We start from the raw sequence: 24,274 nt of genomic DNA, 5'->3' as shown, positions 1-24,274 counted from the left end.
TCACCTCAGCGCTGATTGAGGACAAACTAACAGTTCTTTCATTCATTACTGGCCAAGCTGGCATTAATATTCTGGTTCATTCATAAGCAGCCCTATTTTCATACAGCATCATTTGAAGGACACTGCCTGCTTTTCTTTAGGAGATGTTGCTAGGTGCTGCCATCAGCCATTCACAGTTGCCCTAACACTCTCTAAATTGGCTTGTCTGAGGTCACTTAAGTTCCTCTATTCATTTGAAGACAACAGTGAGGTTTGGCACAGGCCCACCCTTTTGTGTCTAGCACCCCTGCTGAGATCTGCACTGAACCCAAATGAACCTGCAGGGATTTAGAAAACAAATAGACCTGCATGTTTTTCACCTCTATGACACAAACGTCAGGCTGCCTCTGTGACACCGACGGTGATGCAGTGAAAAAGTGAAAATTAGATAAATTACCGATTCGGTTTCTTTGATTGTGCAAATACTTTATTTACTGCAGATTTGACTGGATGTGTTCACGCTCGTTGCATTCTGCAGAATCTATTTTTTAGGGTCAAACATAAATTTCTGTATTTACTGTAAACGAATGGAATATTGTAGAATAATGGGCCTTGTCTCTAAATGACTGTCCTAATGAGGATGCAAATTGTCTCTCACAAAAACCCCAATTTGCTTCATTATCAGCACATTGTACCCCAATTATCTAAGAGGAAATATTCCTCTGGTCTGGATGCGTCACTGAATATCAAAATATGTCAGTGGTTTTTGTGGGTGGTTTAAAGACTCTCTGCTCTCAGATGAGGTCACTCGAGTTCATTGTTTTTGCCTGCAGTCAGAGTGCTGTACCGTCATTCTTGACTTGAACTATGGTGTGTTGCTTTTTATTTTTATTTTATTTTTTTCCTTTTTGATCAGGATGATCTGACAGCCTTCTTTGATTGTCAAGCATCCCCCCCCCCCCCCCCCCCCCCGCCCCAGACACTCGGTCCTTGCAACCAGAAAACATCTCGTCACGACAGGAGATGTCAGAATCTATTGCCATGGTAACAGCGCTCAAAAGTTTGGAGCGTCGACCCCCGTTGTGACTACATCCAATCAGATTTTAGGAGAAGCTTTCAGTGCTGCATTACTTTACTGTGTAGTGTGGTGTGGGTACATCGATGTGGACCTGATTCTGTGAGTGGGTGTGTGTGTGTGTCTGTGTGTATGTGTGTGGGGTGGGTGGGGGCTGTTTGTGAGGAATGGGAGCCAAATGGGAGGAAAGTGACTCACTATACCACCCTGGGGGTCTGAGATCTGACCCAGCTCCGTGGTCTTGTATCCACCTCTTTATCTCTCCTCCTCACACTGAAGCTCTGTAGCACCTGAAGTCCTCTTGAGAAAAGAAGTGACGAGTCACACCTTCTCACTTCCACCCCCTTCCCTCTGCGTCCCCCCGCCCCTCCCATCCCCCCTTGAGGACGGAGTGTTGGGGTGCAGCCCAGTCCCAGTTTCTTTGATGCTTGACACTCTGCTTCAAAGTCCTTCTCATCAAAGCTGGGGACTTGGGATCAGGCCCAGCAGCAGCTCGGCATCCTGCCTCACACACACACATACAAGAGAGAGACAGGAAAGGACCGTCTCCCCTTTAGGTTCATCCGGCTTCAACAAGGCTAACTTCCTTACAAGGGACACGACAAGACAAAGTTGGTAAAAGTACACTGTAAGGCTAAACATCTAAGCTCAAAACACGCTTAAAGTATTTTTCTCGGGGGAATAACAAGACAGGAGGTTGTACAAAACAACAAAAAAATGTAATATAAAAAAAATCTGTAAAAATGAGGTGAGGTATCACAAATATAATGATGACTGTGTGTGCATCAAAGTCTCCAATGTACACAGCTGAAAGGAGTTTTACCCACTGTATGTACAATACTGTGTTTACAGATTTACATTTTCATCATATTTATTTTCATATGTAACTATAAGTATTTCTTATGGAACTTTGAATGTTTGGGTTTTCTATTATTGTTTTCCAGAGAGCAGCAGAAGAAGTCTGGGAGTTACGAGAACACGAGCGACCATCAGCTGATCACAGCGGTGGGAGTCTATCTGTTGAAACCTCTGATCTGTGCCCCGGAAAACTTCCATGCAAACACTCGATGGAGGGAGAAATAAAGACTGTCAAGATGAAGTAATGACTGCTCCACTAAGTGCACACATCTCCGTGTGCACACATTCAACTGTGGTCTGTCACTTCATTTCGGATCGCAGGCATTGGTTTTTAGAAACAGGCTGCAGGGGGCCGACAATATGGAAGCTTAAGGGAATAAAAGGTGAGAAGGGCAAAACTCACAAGCTGGTTGGAGCTGTGAGGATTGGAGGAAGCACAGCTCATTTTGCTCACAGCCTAATTTGGTTCTAAATGATGGAATACAAGTTGTTCCTGAAGCTGCTCAGATGCTGGAAGGACAAAGTAACCCTGTATCCTCTTTCAGCCACAACATTAAAGCCACAGAGAAACTGGTAAATGTTCAGAATTCATCAGAAACCAGGTGGAATGCAGTACGCTATGTGTTGAAGAGATGTACCATGTAAACTCTCGGTTCTCACCCCCATGCCGCTGATGCCATGTTCTGCACCACCACTCCTGCACCTTGTGCTTATTGGAACGTGTTAGTTCTCAGTGAAAAGGTGAAGTCCATAATCCATATCTGTGGTTGCAAGAGTGTGAACATTCCTATGCCTTTTTTCCCCCAAAGGAAGGACAGTTGGTAACTGGGAAAAAAAAATGGCATTTATCAGAATCAGAGTGGAGTGTTGGTGATTTTTTTTTATTGACAGTGCAATTTTAGCATCAACAAATCAGTTATTTTAAACAGGAAAACAAGGAAAATCTGATCCTGGGACATTTATTTGTATTATTCTCTGATGTGCTTGAGATGGTCATTGCCTATCGATTCATGTGTGCATACACCTTTTACTTCCATGTGGCTGCCTTTAGGGACAGTTTCTAGCTAATTAAGTAGAAAGATGAGCTTAGTAAAAGACCATTTCCAGAAGCCTGTTGTCCTGCGCACGGTTCCAACCATGATTTTGATGAAGACAGCTTAGGTATAATATAGCTATGAGCTCTGGTTTCAGATTAAGAAGAAAACCAGAGTCACTTCTGCCTGATCAAAAATATATATGGGTAAAACTTGTGGAGTATTGTTGGTGTTGTTAGTCCTTTACCCCAAAACATGTGTGTGTTTGCGTGCTCCATGTGCATGTGTGTGTGCATATGCTCGTGTTGGTGCATTTGGGAGATGAAACTGTGGTAACCTCTCCAGCAGTAATCCTGCTGCCTGTCAGTTCGGGCATAATGGAGCCATACCGGGACGCTCTTCCACTGCGACTGTCTAGAATATACACACACAGACACACAACCTTTATTATCTTCCAATATCTGGGCCACCTGGGGACAACCCCATTGTCTGTCGAAGCCACGTGGACACATAAGCGCTCTGTCTGTACAAGGGACACAGATAACTGTCTGACTATACGTGGGGCAGATGAACCAGAGCAGTGCAGACACGGCAGCCTCACCTGACCGTCTGGAGCCTCGTTGCTCTCGGCACACAAGGTCAGAAACACACTTGAGAGACCTGAAGGGCAGGAAACACTGTGAGCAGAGCACTGGCTCGTATTTGGAAACAAGATCAGGAAGACAGAGGGGATTGTAGAGAGACAAACAGGCAGGCGGAGAGACACAGACTGAGGTCTTTCACACTCTTTTGCTCTTTTTCCACTTGGCTGAGTGATAGACGGATGTGCAGAAAGTGATGGAGGCAACCTTTCACAGAAGGGGATGTTCAGATGAGAGGCTTTATCTAAACAGCACGGGTGAATAATTTTTCTCAGCATGTGCATGGATGCTTTTGTGTGCTGTTGCCAATTTGCACTTAGACTGCATAGGAAACAAGGGGTATGCTTAGCAGGTAAATTGTTTATTGGCACATTTTTCACAAAATATATAGGGTATGGTTAACAATGGTTTGCTTAAAGTGGGGATTCAACCTCATCTAACCCTCTTCAGGTTCCACTCAGACTGCGAGCACATGCCTGCTACTGCACATGGAACCAATGTTAAACTCATTTCTAAGGCCAGCTATTCACATGAGCTCCTGGAAATTATTGCTGGATGTAAACATATACTTTTTAGAGGGGGGGAAGCTGTCAATTCAGTTTCATTACAGATTCCTGTGAATATAAACACATCACAAACAGGAACAAGTATGCAAACTGTAATAAAAATGACAAACATGATTACACTGCGTACATTCTGCAACTTGATTCTGTCCATGAAAGTCACGCAGCTGCAATGATCCTTTAACAGATGCAGATTCACTCCATTGATAGTGCGTCAGAAAGCAAATAGGAGCCGCTTCTGCTGGATTTAATTGAAATGTTTGTCTGATCTCTTGTTGCCAAGGCGGGGTCAAGCTGATTTAGAGAAGCTCGGGCTCAAGAGTGTCTCATAGAAATGCAGTAAAATCTGACTATTTCATTGATTTTGTTGTAGGTGGTGAAGGAAGACTTATCTTAGCTGGACGTAGACCCTCAGTTTCCAGGACGGAGGAGGATATAGATTGTGTCCTAATTGCTGCCTGGACTTTACGTTCCAACCTCTCAAGACAATTCATAGGTCATGGTCGTTTGTTTCTGTCTGCACATGTTGCGTAATCTTGGTAACATTATCTAACAAGGATATATCAGCACCTTGCTGGGTGGGTAGCAGATTAAATGGACCACTAGTATGGAGTCCATTTGCATGTGCACTGACAGCACAGTTAGCTCAATAACATCATCATTGAACAGGCAGTATAACCTGAGAAAAGTCAAAGTGAATATCCAGTGAAGCAAGAACTGTTGGGCAGCTTTAATGAGTCAGTCTGCTTGTGTGTTGTGGTCTAAATATAGATTTTGTTGATGTTGTTGTAAATTTGGAAATTAAGTGAAATGCTGGACTACCACTTTAGGAGGGAAAAAGAAAAAAAGATTGGTATTTGATCAACGGTTCCTTTGACAGTGGGCATGTTTACGTACTCAGCACCACAACAGCCATTGATCAGATGAAATCTCCCTCTCTGCCACTGTCAGTTCCACTTTAGTCATTCCACACACTGGCTCTACCAAATCAATTTGTTATTACGAGATGAGATAATTAAGTCCAGAGTCAACATAAAAAATATGAACAATCACAGCTTCTACGGCGCACTGCATTATGTTATTTGCTGTGCAAATACAAGGCCCATTCACCGTGATGAGAATCTCGACATGGGTAAGTAGGTTGACCCTGTCATCTGCACCGCATCAGCTGAAAGATAACAAGGACTGAAATGAATGGCGGATGAGGTCTGTGGCTATCTTATGATAGACTGTGCACCACGGGTTCCTTTGTGTGCTGATGGTTTAAAACAGGAATCATTCAACAACTGTTTTACTTGGCTGGCATGGGAATTTGTACTCGCTGAACCAGGAGCCTTTAACCCACCCAATAAAAACAAACTATCAGTCTTGAGCCAGAATCATGTTCACACAACAGGTTAAAATTCAATCCCTGGGGAAATTAAGCAAGCCTACAAAACTGAATTTATTTGTTATACTTATGAAACAACCACCAGTCCTCCACAACATCCCAGTTCCCTTTAGTCACATGGTCATCAGCTGTTATCTGAACTTGCTCACGGTTCACACAATGTGCAAGTATACATAACCCTCCCTAAAAGGTTAATGAGTTTGTTATTGAACATTATCTTCTGTTTGGTAATTTCACATAGTGTTGAATGAGGCTAAAGTGACTAACCACACCGTTTACACTCACATATTGCCGGTTAAATATATTGCAAAATTATGGTGCTTTAGCTAGTACATTATCTTTGTCACGATTCGTCTTTGGGCTCCCTCGTTCCCTCCTCTAGATCTACTGTCTCTGATGTGACGATTCATGTCTCAGCCCTGTTTATTTTGGCCCTCGTCTCCTCTCCCACTCTCCATCAACCTGCCACAGGTCCTCAGACTTTCCTTCCCTGTCCCTGATCACCTGACTCCCAGATCCACCTGTGCACCTGTCTCCTACTTCCAATCACCTGAGTTTCCCCTGCCCACTCACACACCTGTTCCCAGTTTCCTCTTTATCTCAGCCTGAACTTAAACCAGCCAATTCCACTAGCTCCTTGTCAGATTGTGTTCTGATGCCTGTGTATGTACCTGCAAGTAGTTACTTATTTTCTGTATATGCCCGCCTGTCCATCTATATGTCTAAAACATGTCTGCTTGTGTGTCTGGGTCTTCCCTGCCTGTGCTACTACCATCAGCCGTTACATATTATTGTGGGTGTTACAGTGTCTTATCTTATAGGTTTATAAACTAAAAATTAGTTTGATTTTAATCACTCCTGCGCCTGGCTTCTATGCTGCTGCTGGAGCATAAGGTTGTGTTGAAGCCTGACATTTTCTGTTTCTAAAAAAAAAAAAAAAAAAAAAGCTGGCAAAGCTCCAAGGAAATGAAGCAAGCAGCCTATAAAACTGAATTTATTTGTTATACTTATGAAACAACCACCAGTCCTCCACAACAGTCTCAAACAGTCATCCCCAGTTCCCTTTTAGTCTGAGCAGCTGCCAGAGGTGGAAAAAGTACTCAGTCCTTTCACAAGTGAAAGTAAAAATACCACCACCAATTTAAGTAGTATACACATTTACACATGTATACATATACACGTTTTAGATGTTATACTATTGGATTATTATTACTGATGCATTAACATGCAAGCAGAGTTTAAATATTGTAACTGACTGAGGTAGAGCTGATTTTATTTTATATGTCAAGCTGATTTTACTTTATATGTCAAGCAGCTTAAAATTTGCTTGTGTTCCATGTGAACACACCTTAAACACAAAATACTAAACATACAGGTAACAAATTATTATTTATTTAACATGTAACCTGTTGCTCTACCTGAATTTTTCTTGTTTCTGACACATCTTGTCATAACGCTTCATCAACATGCAGCGTTTCCACAACTTCAGCGTTTCTGTCGACATAACATTATACCTAGAGGCTGCGGTATACTTGTGCTCCTCCACCCCCACCTTTGCCATGACATAATGCAGGCAGGCACGGCTAAATGGAACTTGGCCTCTATTCACAGACAACAGGTGGCTGCTGTTAAGAGGGTCGTCAACACTAATGGCACACACCTGGACGTGGTATTCACAAGCTTTTAAAACCTCAGGTACAGCTCCAACTGCTATAATTGTGAGGGCATTATGTTGACTTACATTCTCTCCCTAGGGGTACCACAGCCATAACTCCCACCTAAACTTACCCTTGTCATAAATCTTCAACCCTTGAACAAAGTCATAATGTAGCAAATAGTTAATAGATAAGTTGTGTGGACTAAATCTCTGCCCATAGATGGAAGCTGTGTCCCCGCATGTGATGATTGGATTTGTGATGATTTTAGCCTTCGTGTCTTGATGAAGACAGAAGAGCAATAAACAGATTTTCATTTGCCACTCAGGGGTATTAACTACTGGAAACCAAGTAGGTGGCATTCACACTTCTGAACAGATCCACACGTCAGAGGTGCAGAGACATGCGTCATGCAGGGGCCGCACTGTACCGCGCAGCACTGAGCCTCTGAAGTGGAGGAGGATGGGAGATAAGAGAGAAAGGTTGGAAGGGAGGGCTGTATGTCAGGCTGCACTTTGATCTCGACTAGCATCCTGTGCTATTCATCTGATAGACTGAATACTTCACAGTGTGTGCATTTGGTTTGATATGAGTGACCAGAAGAGGGATGACGCCACTGGATTCACAGTATGAAGATATCCAAAGTGTTCTGTCTTTAATAAAACCTCTTCTGTCAGCTTGGGTCAGAGGAAGAAATCAGTGTGAGCCTTAACTGTCTGTAATTTGACCAAAGCTTTGTTATTGAGAGCAGCACCCGGTGACATCTGCAACTGCCAGATCTCCAGATAAATTGATCTCATAGCAACCACATTGCCATGGCAACCAGAATACAGATGCCATGCTGAGGTGATATGCAGAGGGACTGGCTGCGAGACTGACATTTTTTTTTTCTTTTTTTTACCAAAAGACAGAAACATAACTGAATGATTCATCTAGTTTCCATCCGTAAATTATCTGCATCGTTGGCCTCCTACCATTTCCTGCCTGTCCTTCTTACTCTAATTACTTTTTATCATTTCTCCAAGCAGCCTCCTCTCACCATGATTTCTGCACCTCCTCAGTATGGCTCAGCGATGTTTGTAAAAGTTAGTGAGCTTTGCCACAGCTAACATTTATTTAGTTATTTATCCCTCATACAAAAATAATTTGGCCAAAAAATATTTCAGCTTTAAGGGTATTAATACGTATCTCAACGAGTGTGTACGTGCACTGTATGTGCACTAAAAATTGAATACAGAGTGTACGTGTTAGCAGTCACTAATAACAAAAGTCATTACTCGCATTTTACACACTTAAATGAAGAAATAAGAAATAAAAAAAAAAGTTAATTAAAAAAAAAAAAACAATAGCAAGGATTGGAAATTATTTTTTGTGGTTGGGTCTGTTCCAATTCCACCCACACACCCAAAAAGATGTTTTTCATTTTATAAGGTGATCATAGTCATCTCCACGGAAACAATAGCAAGGTGACAGCATTTTAAAAGACAATTAAATCATTCTACATTACATTTCACTTAAACATGAAACTTTTCACCTTGAGGCCATGCTGCAATTTAATGAATTTACTTCATCAGTATTTTCATTGACTCTTACTTGTCTGTAAACTGGGTATCTGTTTTATTACCATGGTTACGTTTCTATAGTATGTTTTTTTTTTATTTTTATTTTTTTTATAATTATTCAAGCCAAACTCACCTTTGCTAAAAGTGTCAGTGCTCACATTTTCTGCACAAATTGTGATGAGCGTAAAACTAAAACAGCAGTTAAAGGACAGGTTCAAGTTTTTCAAGTCTGTCTTAAAACAACACCAACATGCCCACATGAGCTTTGAAAGAGTTAGTTGTGTGTGAAAACATTCCTCCTCTCCATGATGGTCACAAAGAGACCTCTTTAAAGTGATAGCAATGTTGGAGATGCAGCATAAGATGCAACAAAATCCTCTGTCCTTGCTCTGTGTACAAAAAAAAAAGAAGTTCAGCTTAATTTTTTATTATCCCTCTCCATGTTAAAATTTGATCTGCATGGAAACTTGACTGCTGTGTGGGGAAATCTTTAAATCCTTACTAAAAAAGACTTTGGAAGATACCTCATAGATTAGCCCAACTCAGACTGAATTCCATAATCCATTTTTCCACGGAATGAGGACTGTGGATTTTGTCCCCCGTCTATTAAAACTGCATTAGGAAGGGATCTCTTCATGGGCGGTATGTAGAGAAGGAATGATAACAGCATCCGAGAACTTTAACTTCTACATACATCACATGAATATTGTTTCAAGACAGATGTGATAACACGTGAACCTATCCTTTTAAAGAAATGTACGAGTGCAAATGTGAAATAATTGTAAAGAAGCAAAAAACTGGCCATGACCGTTTCACGCATTAGTTTAAACTTATATATACCGGCATACTGGTCAGCTCCCTGCTGGAAATGACTCCTCACTGCTCCTATGGTTCCTTCAGTCTTATTATTATTGCTATGTGGTGAGCATGAAACTCACTCTAATTCCCCTAGTATTTCTGTCTTGCCTGTTCTATTTATTGTTGGCATATGTTGTTTTCACAAGTTATACCATCTGTGCATTTCTATACATTGAAACAGACTTCACACTTAGGAACTAATATCCCTGCTCCACAATACTTATGCTTGATTCTATTGAAATCCTGTCTTGTTTAGTACAGGTGGGTTGTAGCATGCCAGCTGTTTTCTCAAAGACTTCCAGCACCTGCATTTATCATTTATTGTAATTTCAGAATAAGCTGAGCTGATCTCTGACAAACAGCCAAACTCCCGCCTTTGGTCTCACACAAAATCAAAAGCTTACATGATAAAACTGTGAAGTTACCCCAAGGGTCACTGAGGTCAGGACATCTAAAATTGTAAAGTGTGTCATAGAGTGTCTCTCCACATGGATACACTGTCCCATGGCTACAAACCTTGTTTTCTGCATCATATGACTTCAAGGGCTCGCAGCTAAATGGAAAGTCATGGGGTTGGTTAGATGAAGAGATATCTTTTCAATAAGGCATTTTATGTCCTGCCAAGCAGTACCTTGTCTAAAATGGCATAATGATAATTTTATTTCATGATCTGTACACACCAAGCAGTACCAACTCTGGGCGCTAGGGGGTGCTGTTTTTTTCCTCCTTTTTTTTTTGAATATGCTGAACACCCTCCAGCGGTCTGTGAGTAATCCAGCATGCAGGGGGTGGAGTCATGGGTGGAGCTGAGTGACTAGAAGAAAACAAAAACAAAACAACAACAAAACAACAATATGCACAAACGTAATCTCCAATTCAACTTACAGCGAACATTAAATAAAAATAAATTTCAAAAGCCTACACGATATTATGTCTGTGCAAGTTCTCATTCATCCTGGTCATCGTATCCTAAGGGTTGATTGAAGGCAACTGGACTTCTTGTTTGAAGCTTGAAGACGTTTCACCTCTCATCCGAGGAGCTCCTTCAGTTCTAGAGACTGGTTAGAGAGTGCAAACATTTAAACTTATCCCTATCCCACCTAGTGGGTGGTACCTCTGGGAGCAATTGAAACCTCTTGGTGGAACGTCTGCTGGGCTGCCTCAAGTGGAATCGTTAGCACCTGAGTGTACCTAGGTTGATCGTAGACACTGAGAATCATGTGAGTCGTTAGTGTCACATGAGCCCAGATGTGGATGGGTTAGTCTCAAAACTGTGTTATAGGTAGGGGACAGCAGATGTCTTAGACCATCCTCTCTGTTCAGTGATGGATGATCTTTTTTTGACATAGATGGCCTCCTTAACTCCTCTTTCAAACCATTTATGTTCCCGGTCCAAAATGTGGACGTCACTGTATTCAAAGGAGTGTCCTTCCTCCTTGAGATGCAGGTGAATGGCTGAGTTTTGACTGGAGGAGTTAGCTCGTCTATGCTGGGCCATGCATTTGTGGAGCGGCTGTTTCATAGGTGTCAAACCTGTTCCACAAAGGGCCATGTGGCTGCAGGTTTTTGTTCCAACCAATCACGAGCACACAGTTTGACCAATCAAGACTGAGATCAGTTGATTAAATGAGTCAAGTCTGGTGTGCTGCTGCTTGGTTGGAACAAAACCCTGCAGCCACATGGCCCTTTGTGGAACAGGTCTGACACCTCTGGGCTGTTTAGTCTCCCCTGTGTATAGGTCGGAACACTCCACGCTGCATTTGACTGCATAGACAACATCACTTAGCTTGTTTTTGGGAGTTTTGTTCTTTGGGGTGTTTGTTCTTTGAGAGTGCTGAGACAGAAACTGGTACACCCCAAAGACAGCTGAGGGGAACAGTGGAAAGTGAACACTTCTGCATCACCCACTGTCATTTTATTCATCGTTAATTTAAAACATTTTCCATTTGCAGTGGCTTTAAGTAGGCATAAAATGTACTTTTGTAATGCTATAAGACCAGAGTATAAATAGACTGTTTTGTGGCCAGAACATGTTCTCTCGGGCATTTTGTTATAATTGATATTTTAAAGTCCCCGATTGCCCCTTCTTGGAATTTCCCAACTTACTACAAGAGGGATTATGAGCTGAGACTGTTTCCGAGTGTTATTCAACAGTTAATAACTCTAAATCAAATCACGTTTCATAGTACAGTGTGTCTCAACAACAAGAAGGATGTTTTTGCTGCTTCTGCTTGGTGCCTGGATGCCTGCCCACAGTCACTGGCTACATCAACAACAAAAAAATGTCAGCATAGTTTCATAGATGTATGTATACAGGGACAACAAATAGCCTATTGGCATCCAGATTTTGAGAACTTCAGCTGTTCTTTTCAGTTGAGCGTAGAATCTGCTGGTTTTATGTTTCTGACTTTCATTTCATTGAGGTTTTAACACTCATTGCTGCTTGTAGTGTCACATAAGTTCTACATTTAGACCTTCAAGCTGCCTCCAGTGCGATGACAACATTGATTTTGCTTTATAACTGTAAAACCACCAATATAAAGATGTTTTAAAAATGAGTGGTTAAAAGCAGGCTTTGCTTTTGAAAGCTGATTCACGTTTTTGTATTGACAAAATAGGATTTAAAACCTACATCAGTGTAGCAGTGTAAATGTGTGATAATTTATTGATAAAGATGGACACTACTGTTCCAAAATGCAACAAACATTAGACACGGTGAAGATACTCACTGTTGGGGATAAAAAAAGTACAGGCAAGTACAGGGTAATGGGAGGAAAAACATCTATAGTGTAAAAGCACTAATATCCTTTACTGTGTAAAGTAGCAACAAAAGAGAAAATACTCCATTACATAAAACAGCAATGCAGTTATTTTTTTCTTAAGTAAAAGTTGTCAAGGATCCAAACCATTTCAGATCAGTTGAAGACGGAAAGGACTGGCGAAAGAAAGGAAGGAAGGAAATAAAGAAAACATAAAGAAGAAAGGCCCAAAGGAAGTCAGTAAGGAAAGATAGTAGTAGGGATGAGAGGTTTGCAGTTCATTTTGCCAAAGGCGGGATGATATTTCTGAAATGCAGGGTTGCACAGACCACAGACTGGAGGGAACAGACACATGTCAGTCACATTCTGTGACTCATGAGTCACTGTTGAAGAAACCATCATCCCCCTTAATGTGTGGAGTCAATGCCCGAGTACTGACCGAATGTGGGACACACACACACAAATATATATATAATCCGAAGGCCCTCGTGTGCACACCTCATCTTACAACCTTCTTTCTTCTATTCGTTTAAAATTTAAAAATTTAAAATACCAACTGAGTTGAGTATGTCAATAATTGTGTCCTACGGTGAATGAAAATGAACTGATGGGTCAAAGATGTCTGATCAGTGAAGAGAGAATCAGCTTTTTGTTCAAAACATTTCACCTGTTTCCATTACAAATCAAAGTGTCATTTCCCTTGATTCTTGTGCACCGGTCTGAGGTGTTTCATGAATACTTTGACACTCAATTACTGTAAAACTCTAGTGATGCAGAATCAAGATAATGACAAGATACAAACTACTTTGTATTTATTTTTTTAATGTGCTGACAAAAATAAAGGATGAGAGCTGAAACCGAAACAAAACGACCTGCCAAGACAGATGTTGACTCAGAGGTTCGTCATACTTGACGTTGATGGCCTGCTTTTTTTTCCCCCATTAACTTTTCATATCTCTCTCAGGTCAACACTGTAATTTAAAAAAAAAAAAAGGTCTTTGGTCAGACATCACTGATTGACTGACCCTCTTTAATCACTTTAACACTGTGTTTGCGCCTGAAGGGCTGTGATTGATTTAAAAAGAGAAGTTTAAACGGGGACATACTTTTTTCTTTCTTTCTTTCTTTTTTTTTTTTTTTGAAACACTAAAGTAGTTTTTCAGGACGGAGGAGGTCGGTCATGTCAGTTCCCACCGGCTTGAAGTTCACCTCCCGCAGCACACTACATTAAGGCATAAAGACACGCAGAGCCATACAGTACATGCATGTGGTGATATAATGAGAACCAACTGAGGCATGAAGAAACCTGAATACATTAACACCACACAGCAGAGACTTGGGCCACGTGGGATCTACAGTCATCACATTGCTCTCTAATCCTAATTATATGTGGCAGTGTGTCTGTGTGTGAATTCCTGCTTGTGTATGTACACATATACAGTGTATGTATAGGAGGAGAAAATGGGAGGTGGGGGGTGTTGAAAATGACAGAGATTCCAGGAATAATGAGAAAGTGAGAAAGAGATAAAGACACATGGATTAAAGACGCTGCATCACACCTCCTAATCAGCTCAGCCCTTTTTTGTTTCTTCAAACTGATCCACGTATAGAAAATGCCATGGCTCTGCATAATTAACATTAAAAAAATAGTTAAAAAAAAAAAGTTTTTTTCTTAACAAGAACATGTACTTTGATCTACTTTTTGTGAGTAACTGCCACCAACAATGCAGCTTTTTCAATGAGAATACAGACTTGTTCACTATTTTGAATCCTTCCCCCTACTGAATCAGAAAAATCAGAATTGACTCAGTTCTTCAGATTAGCTGCCATAAAACAGAATATTGAAATTAAATAAAGTGAATAATAATAATAATAATAATAATAATAATAATAATAATATATTAAATTAGCACCCCCCCCCCCCCCCCCCCCGCCCCCCTTCCCACATTTAAAGAACCATTTAAGACTGTGAAATCCTGACATTTTATGGCCGTTTTTTTGCACAATCATCAAATCAGATCCATGATTCATGATCACTTCTGATTAACCATGTTACACAACATCAAACTCCTCTTTAGAGCTGTTTCAATAAAACACAAGAAAATGTGATTTCTTTCTTTTTTTTTTTAAACGTGCCATCATGGCTGAAGTGGGTTAATTAAATCAAGAATGAATGTTTTACTAACCAGTCAAAAAGGAATGTTTTACACTCTGCTTTAGCTGTGGTAATGGCCTGGTTAAAGGATAAGGGCGGGGGGTCAAGACACAATCAATCAAAGGTTTTCTAATAGGCCTGAAACCTGAGAGTATAAACATAAAATCATCCTTTTCTCTCATTTTTTTTTCTTCTTATTGTGTTTTTACTACGAAAAAAAAAACACAAAGACCAAAGGAAGAACTTTAAGGTGTCGGTTTCACAGTCAACAGTAGCCTCTAACTTGTCCGTGTGTGATCTGACATTTATTGAAAACATTTGTTCAGTTACATTTGTGTCAACATTACTTCGTTTGTTTGGCGATCGATCGATCGATCGATCATCATCGAGGACGGCGTCCCGCTAACATGGACCCGCTCCCGGTGTCAGAGGCATCAGTGTCGGTTTTCTGGCTGCGCCTTTTAAAAACCGAACTTCATAGAAACACCCGAGTGAGATAATTAGCCTGAACGCGCGCATATTCACACATCCACACACGTACACACACACACATCCACACACGTACACACACACACACACACACACACACACACACACACACACACACACACACACACACATCAGTATTGTAGAAAAATAGAGTGATCACTAATTGAATCCAGTTGCAACTGATTCAAGACTTTTCCATACAAAAAAAAAAAAAAAAGAAAATCGCTATGAGCAATCAATTAAGACAAGCACAATATTACCAGCCTACTGCCTAGACATAGGCTTCAACATGACTTTAGGCTGTCTGTCAAAAGAGTCCTGAATATCTTTATGCAAGAAAAAAAAAAAAAACATAATGTGCCATATGTGAACATTTGATAGCAGCATCTGAATATTTTGCACTGTGGGGGTTGGACACTTAAGCAGAATGGGCAGAGCAGCAGGCAGTTCAGCATCTTCAACTACACATGGAGCACCGCTGTTTGGGAATTCACCAGATCGTTCCTGTATTGCTCCAGCCAGTTTCTAAGCTCGGAAATCCGGTATCCCTCCGGACCTCTGCCCCCCTGATACACCACTCTCTCATCCCTGACGATGTAAAGTCTCTCAAAGTAGGCTCCGTACGCGGCGTTGGACGAGTTGTCCATATTATCCACCACCACGTTGCTCCCGGGAACCTCGCTGAGCATCAGCTGAGCGGCTCTCAGTCTGTCCTCCAAGCAGCGGTGCTTAGGGATCTGATACGGCGCGTCCGAGCTCACCCAGCCGTCCGACGGATGCGCCTCCTCGATATATACAACTAAAAAGTCCGCAATGTCTGCGTACTGGCTCACGACGCGCTGAAACGCCGCCAGGCGCGTCATGAATGGCGGTCAGGAGCAGCTGCCAAAGTTAAGAATGAGCGGTCTCTTCCCTTTCATGCAGTCCAGGATCCTGACTTGCCTCCCCTCCTGGACCAGCACAACCTCGGTGTTGGGCGCATTGCGCCCGAGGTGCGCAGATTTGAGAAAGTCCAGTTTCTGGCCGTACCACACGGCCCTGAGGGACTCCAAGGTGAACATCTTATTTGAGTCGGAGACGCACACCGGCGGGTCGTCCGGGCTGTCCTGCCTCTCTCCCATTTTCAGCAGCACTTTTTTCCTTATGCACAAGAAATCCAGGAGCCACAGCATGACGGCGGCCAGGAGGAACCGGGGCAGCAGCATCAGGCACAGGGCTGCATGCTTCAGCGCCCTCGCCATTTGGACACCGCCGGACTCGTGCATCATCTCCTCCCCTGTCGATAGGATGCTACTGGCCCGGCGAAAGAGACAACTAGTATTTAGTCACCTTTACCCATTGGAGAAAACTATCTGACGCACGCAGGCACTCTTTTTATAGGTAGGCTACAGCAGCATTTGAATAATGGAAAAAAAAAGAAAAAAGAGAAAAAAACACGCCTCCGGTACCCGCACCGCCCACTCACATGGTGGGGATTACCTCCCGTCAACTCTGGGCTTCAAAGATCCAGGGAGAGAGAGAGAGAGAGAGAGAGAGAGAGAGAGAGAGGGGTGGGGAGGGGGTGCTCGAAAAAAGCTTGAATGACTGTCTTCAGTCCACATGTGTAGATAAAACATGACAGTGGATGGATGTTTTTTTTTTTTGTTTTTTTTTAAAAATATGATTGTGAGACACTCGGATTAGTTTTAATTGGCCGTAGCCGAAACGCACGGTTGGTCCTGAAAGTCGGAAAAAGAAGAAGAAAAAAAGAAAAAAAAAAAAAACATTTGACTTCACGTCATTCCGCCTGTGAACTCAGATCTCCCTAGAATAAGCGCAGGAACCTCTGTGGCCACTAGACGGCGCTGGATTCATACGGACTATAAATGCTGGATGAGTCATTCAATGATTTGCTGTAGGGCCCGTCAACACCTTGTGAGGAGTAGAAGGCAGAATGAACCTGCTACCACCAGTTTCAAAACGGAAAGATAATCAGTAAATAAAAGTTCAAGTTTTCTCTGGACCATTTTATTTCTAAAGTAATGATATATTTGGGATTTTCTATATATTCAGTGTCTGTTTTGCAGTTTTGAAGGAACTACCGTGCTAACAAAAAAAAAGGGTCTCAGTGAGACACAGCTGGTAAATTAAAGGTCAAATGAAATATGATATTTCAAGTTCATCTTTTCTGCTGAGATACAAAGCGATGGCAGTGTGGTCTTTCAAGGTCACCTCACCTTGAAACTTTCCGCCCTGTCACAGGTATTGACGAGGTGGCATCCATGTGACTGCTTGGTCCATATTAATGCCAACATGTTCCCGACTGTCTGTCCCACCCCCAAACATGTCCTCCAACTCACTGCCTCTTTGTGTGTGTATTTTTTTTATACCATGTTCCTTCTTGTCCCTTCCTACCACTGTCTTTCTCTCTCTCTCTCTACCCCCCATGTAACTTGTTCACCCATGTCTTGTGTGTCACCCGTCTCCTCCAGACGCAGACAGAAAAGTACAGCCTGTTATCAACAACAGAAACAGCCTTGCTACTATAGATGTTTTTGTTTTTAATAGGTGATATTATCACAGTCAACATGTTCATCAAAGAGATGGAGGTGATGCTGACCATAAAAGCAGACAGTGGTACTCAGAGAATAAAAATGCAGAGCTGGAGGAAGATGTAAAGCACAGGACAATAGAGGGGAGAGATTTATGTAAGTGAGGAAAGTGGCTTCTGGAGGAGGCAGAAGAGAGGGAGAAGGAAGGAGGCAGATGCGTGAAGAGCTCCTTCATCACTTTGCTGAGAAAAAGAAGAATACTCAAAGAGGCGCTGTAGTCCTCTGATGCATGAAAAGTCTGGGCAGTATGTAGGCATACCGTAAACACATTCATTTGTACTTGAAAATCAGATGCGAAAAGCCCCTACACATAGGACGATATAAGTGGAATGACAAGAAGAATCAATTCGCTGGGAGCAAAGTGAAGAAACAAAAGTGGTTTTCTTGTCTCGTCGAAAAATAATAACAGAATAAGAGAATAAAAAGAAAGCAAAATCAGTAAAAAATGAACAATCTAGAGTTATTCCTTGTCCTCACTTGGTTAAAAGAAAATTCTTTTAACCAATAATTCAACAGCAAACACATGGTAGAGAGTTGAAAATAAACAACAAGACTTTAAAGGATCATTCCACTTACCCCCCCCCCCCCCCCCCCCACACACACACTGTCGGTCTTACATAGATTTGGCTGTAGAGCAGCGCTGCAGTAAGATGATTAGACATGTTGTCATGTATGATGTTGGCCAACAGCCAACAGTTAGGTAATGCTTTCTTCCACTTTATTTGAAACTGAAAGTGAATGCACGCTAAATGTCAGTTAGAGTCCTTCCATGCACAGGAAAACTAAATTCGTGGAAAACGGCAGCATGTGGGTCAAAGTTAAACCATGATGCACTGCATTTTGTTGTCTCTTTCAAATAAATGTGGTTCACCCTGAGGGCTTGTTCAAAACCTGTCTGATCCTCAGACTTGTGCTTGTGTTTTTAGCCCTGCTTGACTTCTTTCTGATGATGTCACCCTGTTTGCCAGGCACCAATGCCCAAGAACCCAAGAAAAATGAGATTCAAGTCGCAATAAACTGAAACAACCGTTTAACACACACAAATTTCTTTAAGAACTGCACCTGCGATCGCAGCACAGACGTCCAGGCTGACTGGAGACACCTGGAACTGTTTAGCAGCTGTGGTTCTGGAGGCCTCTGATGGTGTTTCGCAGAACTCTGAAAAGAACAGCAGACAAACTGGCGAGAAATGCCCGTAACGGACCAGATGTGCAACAGCTACATGCCTGCACTGCTTTTACACAAACATCTGCAAGTGTGAAGGTGGTTTGTTTAGTAAACAAAGTAGTAGAAAGGGATGCCATGCATCATGTACTATGGAAAGCGATCACAGAATGATTTTGTCATTAAAAATACGGGACAACATGTGAGACTGAATAGAATAAGTATTTCTAAATGTAACACGAAGCCAACTGGGCCCGCTTGAGGTTTCTGAAGACACCTCTCATCCCAAGGGCTACTTCAGTTCTGACTGACTTGTGGGGAGACCAGGTATTTACCTTTTTGTGGGGTTAACACCTTGAGAGCCGTTGGGGTCACATGACTCATGGTGTGAGTGGGTGTTGAACCACCATTACCAAACAGAGTAAGTGGTCTACGATATCACTCATCAGCCACTTACAATTTAGTTTTGAGATCCCTCCCCTGCCAGCTTAGCCCCTGTTTGCACCATGACCTAACGTCTCTGATGATGACCGAGTCAACATCTCACATGTCTTAAGCACATTCAGTTGCCTTTGCGTTGCATTTGGAACTGCCATGACCTGGACAACTGGAGACCCTTCACAAACAACAGAATAAGGAGCATTTAGGAGTTTAAAATTAGATTATAGCTTCCTTTTCATCAAAATAATGTGACCATCAGCCCATAGGATTTACCTCTAAATGTTAAAAAAAAGAAGAAATAATAATATAATTCAGTGTATTGATGTAATTCAGAAAAGGTCACTCTCCCGAAGGAAATACATTAAATTTTCTTCATTATGACATGAATTAGCCACTGCTGAAGTGGTTTAACTGTTATCCGGTGATAGGGAGGAAGAAAAGCAACTGGCAGTTGAAAATAAGAACTTTGTTCCTGAGGTTGCAAAAAACTTTTTTCCTGCACGTCAGACATGTATTTCACATTGTGCAATTCAAAAACAGGACTATGCTTGTTGTGATCAAAGTCCTGCAAAAAAAACAAAACAAAAAAACAATGCAAATAGAACATTTTCCACTGAAATGGAAGTGACTCAGATGCTGATGGGCAGACGGACAGCCCTCAGACGCCAAAGATTCAGCTAACTGATGACACACCGCATTGTCTCAAGGGGCCTACCATTCTCACTCTAACATGCAAACTCCATTCATTTCATCCAGGTCTTAACATGACTTGGATTTACAAGATGACGCACATTTGTGTGTACAAAGGCTTTACATATGACAGCAGCAAGAAAGAGACTTGATTAGTGCAAACATATGTCACAGAAGGATGCCAATGATATAATTGCTTTTTAGCTGAACATCAGCCAGTTGAAATAAGATACAGATTACCGAGAAGAGTTTCTTATCAGATGTAACATACTACTGATGTAATTTGTGCTAAAGGTCATTGAAATGCTGCCAAACAAGGTATTTACCCTTTAAATAAGAAATGTCACCCATCAAGTATAAAGAATGTCTGATCTTAGTCTGCAATAGAGAAAGAATTTAAACACTTAGCACTCTATAATCAGGAGTTCCTTTGAATTTGGTTTCTCCATACCACTCTGTTAAACTGCTGCTGTGATCTGGATTAGACCACTGATGTCTTTTGGTTGTTTACACCCAGGCTAAAGGAAGAAAAGAGCATGTGTGCTGGCTTGCAGACAGCTCCTGGGCAGTGTTGGTTTCTCGGACTGAAACTGATTTTCTTAGAATCATTAGGACTTATAAGATCAGCTCAGGTTCAGCCCTGTGTGACCCAATGGTCTGAGAGGTCATCGCAGAAATACTAAGTCTCCCTTAAGCTCATTAACTCTAGCAAAGAATGTCAACATACAAACGCTCAGACATGGATCCCTCAAATCACGGGCCTTGTCCGCGCACACCAACACACAAACACACAAGCACACATGCACACACTTTGACCGCTGAATACCTCCTAAGCACATGATTACAAATGCAACAGGAGGACAAGGACACTAACTTAGCTTCACTTTCTCTTCCTAGATTACACTGGCACCTTTACATGCCCTCACCCCAACCACCTTTACCATTTAGGGACCTTCATTCAGTCAGTTTTTACCTTCAAATTAGAATAATTTTAAGTTGGATTTATACAGTGTCAACATGGACACCGCGCAATCATACCATATAAATTCAACATAACAAACACAACAGATGAACCAAATAAGATGCAAGAGAAAAACAAAGATAAAAAGGTAATGTTTTATGGCTCACTGGTGTTGTTTACGGATCTCTATTGCCGCAATATTTCTTTAAAAAAAAGAAAGTTTAAAAAGTCTTTTTTGCTTAAAAAACTAATAAAAGCTCCATTTTCATTGTGTAAATACCTCTTTCTCTTTAAACCTCCTAGTCTGCCACCACAACCCCACAGCTACTGCTACTTTTCACATTCTCAAGTGCCAGCTTGACAAGTATGGTTTAATGAAACACTGGCGGCCTGAGCCTTGATTCTGTTTTTTTGAGAGATTTCTTTTTCTTTTTTTTTCCTGAAATAAACTGCTGGAACCCTACTTTCATTAGACACAGCCTGGATCTTGGCATGGGAGCGCAGGTCATATAAGGACATCCCAGAATAGGAAAAACAGCCTGGACAGAGCCTGCAGCAAAGCACTAAGAGTGGCAGGGATCCAGCCGAAAGCACTATTGGTACACTGGCCACTGGAGAGTCATTGAATACACACGTCTCAGGTAGGACACAAACACACACACACACACCCGTGCAACACTAGTTTTAGGGGCTGTCAGGTGATTGTAATGACTTATGTATCATGTGCAGGTAAGGTTACAATAAAAAGCACTTTTGACTATTCATGGTTAAAATACAGCTCTGTCCCTTATGTTCGTCAAGCATTTGAGTAGGTTTGTAGTTACTAAGCAACCGTTATGTAGTCCCTCTCAGGCTAATCCGTCTAGGCCGCTGTGGCTGCATGGAGCCTTCGATGCACACTGATACATCACCTTGGATCACCAGCGTCCTTTGTCCACAAGAGCAGCACTGATACACCGAACGGCACGTCTTTAAAGAGGGTGGCTTTTTTCTTTATCGCATCACACAGCTTGGTCATTTAGCCCTGAAAAATAACTAATCTGTTGTATTGATAAAGAGTCAGCCCCAAGAAGATAGGTACGTTTTACACAGTGTTCCTCACTGTGGTTTATCAGCGTGCTCAGAGATGAGTCGCGCTGCCTCTTTTGACTTTTCAGTCTGAAACAGCACCAAAACTAAGTAGATAAAGCTGGGACAAAGTGCGTCAGCTGAGGTTTGATATGACACTGTTGTGAAAATGAAAGACTATTCTCAAATGTCAAAGCACAGAGTTATTATCCAGAAGAGATTTCCAGTAAGGCTACTAATGTGATTTTGATTTGGAGAGGAATTTCACTCATGTTTTGTTCATTTCCAACCCATTCCCAAAGACAGCCTTTGGTGTGTTTCGAAGATTGCTTGTCATTAGGGCAAGATAACAGAGGCTGTCTCTGGATAAGTCTTCCTGGAACTGAGTATTTATTTGCCCCACTTGGAAAATAAAAACTATTAATGAGAACAGCAACCCTAAAAGAGAATTCACATGTAATTCCTTTCATGTTGGACAGTCAACAGGTTTCAACAAAAGCAAACCCCATGTGCCATGAAGGTTCATGGTTTTGGTGTGGTATATAAGAAGTGTAAAAGGCAACTGCATGGCAACATAGATGCACATAGTGCTGTTTTTAAAACATCTGAGTTTTACAGTGCCTTGGGACATTTTTTGACATTCATTCGCTCTATGTGTTGTTTTTGTCTCCATGCTGCACTGTCTAATAAAGGCAAATGTGAAGCAACAACCTTAAAAATAGCTGGTGACTGTGTAGATTAGACACAGCACAGATGTGCCATTTGGCTTACTGGTTTATATAACGTACATATGTTGTATCATACTGGACACACACTTGAAGTGCATGTTTTGTTTTGTTTTTTTAAGGAGTAGCTCTGGATTTTTTGGAAAATACACATGTTCACTTTCTCATCAAGAATCATGAGAAGACTGATGCCACTCTTATGTCTGTCCATTACATATGAAGCTCCACCCAGCACCTGGTTAGCTTAGCACAGAGACTGGAAACAGCTAGGCTGTCTCTGGCCAGAGGAAACAAAAACCACCCCCTTTTTGTTTTTATACAAAAAAGTGTAAAAAGAACATGTTTTTTGGGGACAAATTAAGGCTAGCTGTTTCCAATTGTTCATGCTGAGCTAAACTAACCTGCTGGTAGTGGCATCATATTTCCAACACAGAAATGAGAGTGGTATCTATCTTTTCATCTAACTCTATGCAAGAGAATAATTGAAATATTTGGAATAATTATATTTCCCAAAATATCAAAGTATTCCTGCAATAATTAATATATAACATATGATGTGTTTTTTTTTTCAGAAAAAGAAAAATACACACTATCTTTATATTTTTGCCTTCAATAGGCTTTAACTCTGTAGTGATCAGATTTATTGGTCAGTTTTGATCATTTCCTTTACTCCAGAGACCACACTGGAGACAGAGTTAAGACCATAATCATTCATTTACAAAGTTTTAGCACAGCCATATATTTTGGGGATTTACTAGCTTTAGGAGCCTTTATTATCTAAACAATGGATATTTAGTATTTCTGTGCAGTCTGTGAAATGAATGATGAGTCTGTCAAGGCTTTGCATTAAAAGTTATTTTACTTATACATGCTTTAAAAAAATATATAGTAAGAAGAGAGCTGCTACTGACTGGTTTTATATCAGAGCATTTGAAAAGACTGAAATACATGCAAGACAGAATGTGCTAAATGTCTTTGTCAGTAAATTGTGTTCTTGATAGAAGTAATAACTTGTAGTAACTTTGTCATAGAGCAGCAATGCTTATTGTTTTCAGTGAATTCAGTAAAACAGCTGGAACTTTGGTTTATTTGGGTTTATTTGGCTGTTTCATTTTACTCTCACTTCACTCTTTATCCTTTCAATTCGAACCACTACCCCTCAAGATGTCTTTGTAAATCTCTGTTTACGTGTGTCCAGCCCTTCCATTATCAGCTTAACCAACTGTTATCTGTCAGATAACTTGCAGTAACTGCAATGAACCATGTCAAAAACCCTAACCTGTCAACAAGCAACATATGGTTAAAAGTGTTCCCTGAAACCTTTGCACTTTAAAAGCTGATATGAATTTCTTTAAGGCGTGGGGGCTGAGCAAAGTTTTGCGTAATTTAGAAACCACTTTCTTGTTCTGTCATGAGCTGTTTTCACCTCACATGACCCAAACACCGGTTTACGTGGCTGAGGGATCACAGACTCACACAAAGTTGAAGCTGAGCTGCTAAACACCCTCTGTGCCTGCAGGTTCTTATCAAAGGAGGCAATTTCATAATGCCCCTGTTTTCTGTATTTGTTAGCCTGTCATGGTTTTGTAAGGCATGGCTGCCTAAACCTGTTAAAT

At 41.3% G+C, this 24,274-nt stretch overlaps 1 protein-coding gene across 1 annotated transcript; it reads right to left on the bottom strand.

Moving 5' to 3' along the window:
- Positions 1-13,422: 13,422 nt before the first annotated feature.
- On the bottom strand, positions 13,423-16,388 carry LOC121200104 (thyroxine 5-deiodinase-like). Its single transcript, XM_041065194.1, has one exon. The coding sequence runs from the start codon at positions 16,284-16,286 to the stop codon at positions 15,480-15,482; it is 807 nt and encodes a 268-aa protein (XP_040921128.1). The 5' UTR covers positions 16,287-16,388; the 3' UTR covers positions 13,423-15,479.
- Positions 16,389-24,274: the final 7,886 nt, after the last annotated feature.

This window comes from Toxotes jaculatrix, chromosome 19 (genome assembly GCF_017976425.1).
Source record: "Toxotes jaculatrix isolate fToxJac2 chromosome 19, fToxJac2.pri, whole genome shotgun sequence".
NCBI lineage: Eukaryota > Metazoa > Chordata > Actinopteri > Toxotidae > Toxotes > Toxotes jaculatrix.
Note: the sequence above shows the minus strand (reverse complement) of the source record. Positions and strands in the feature narration are given on the sequence as shown.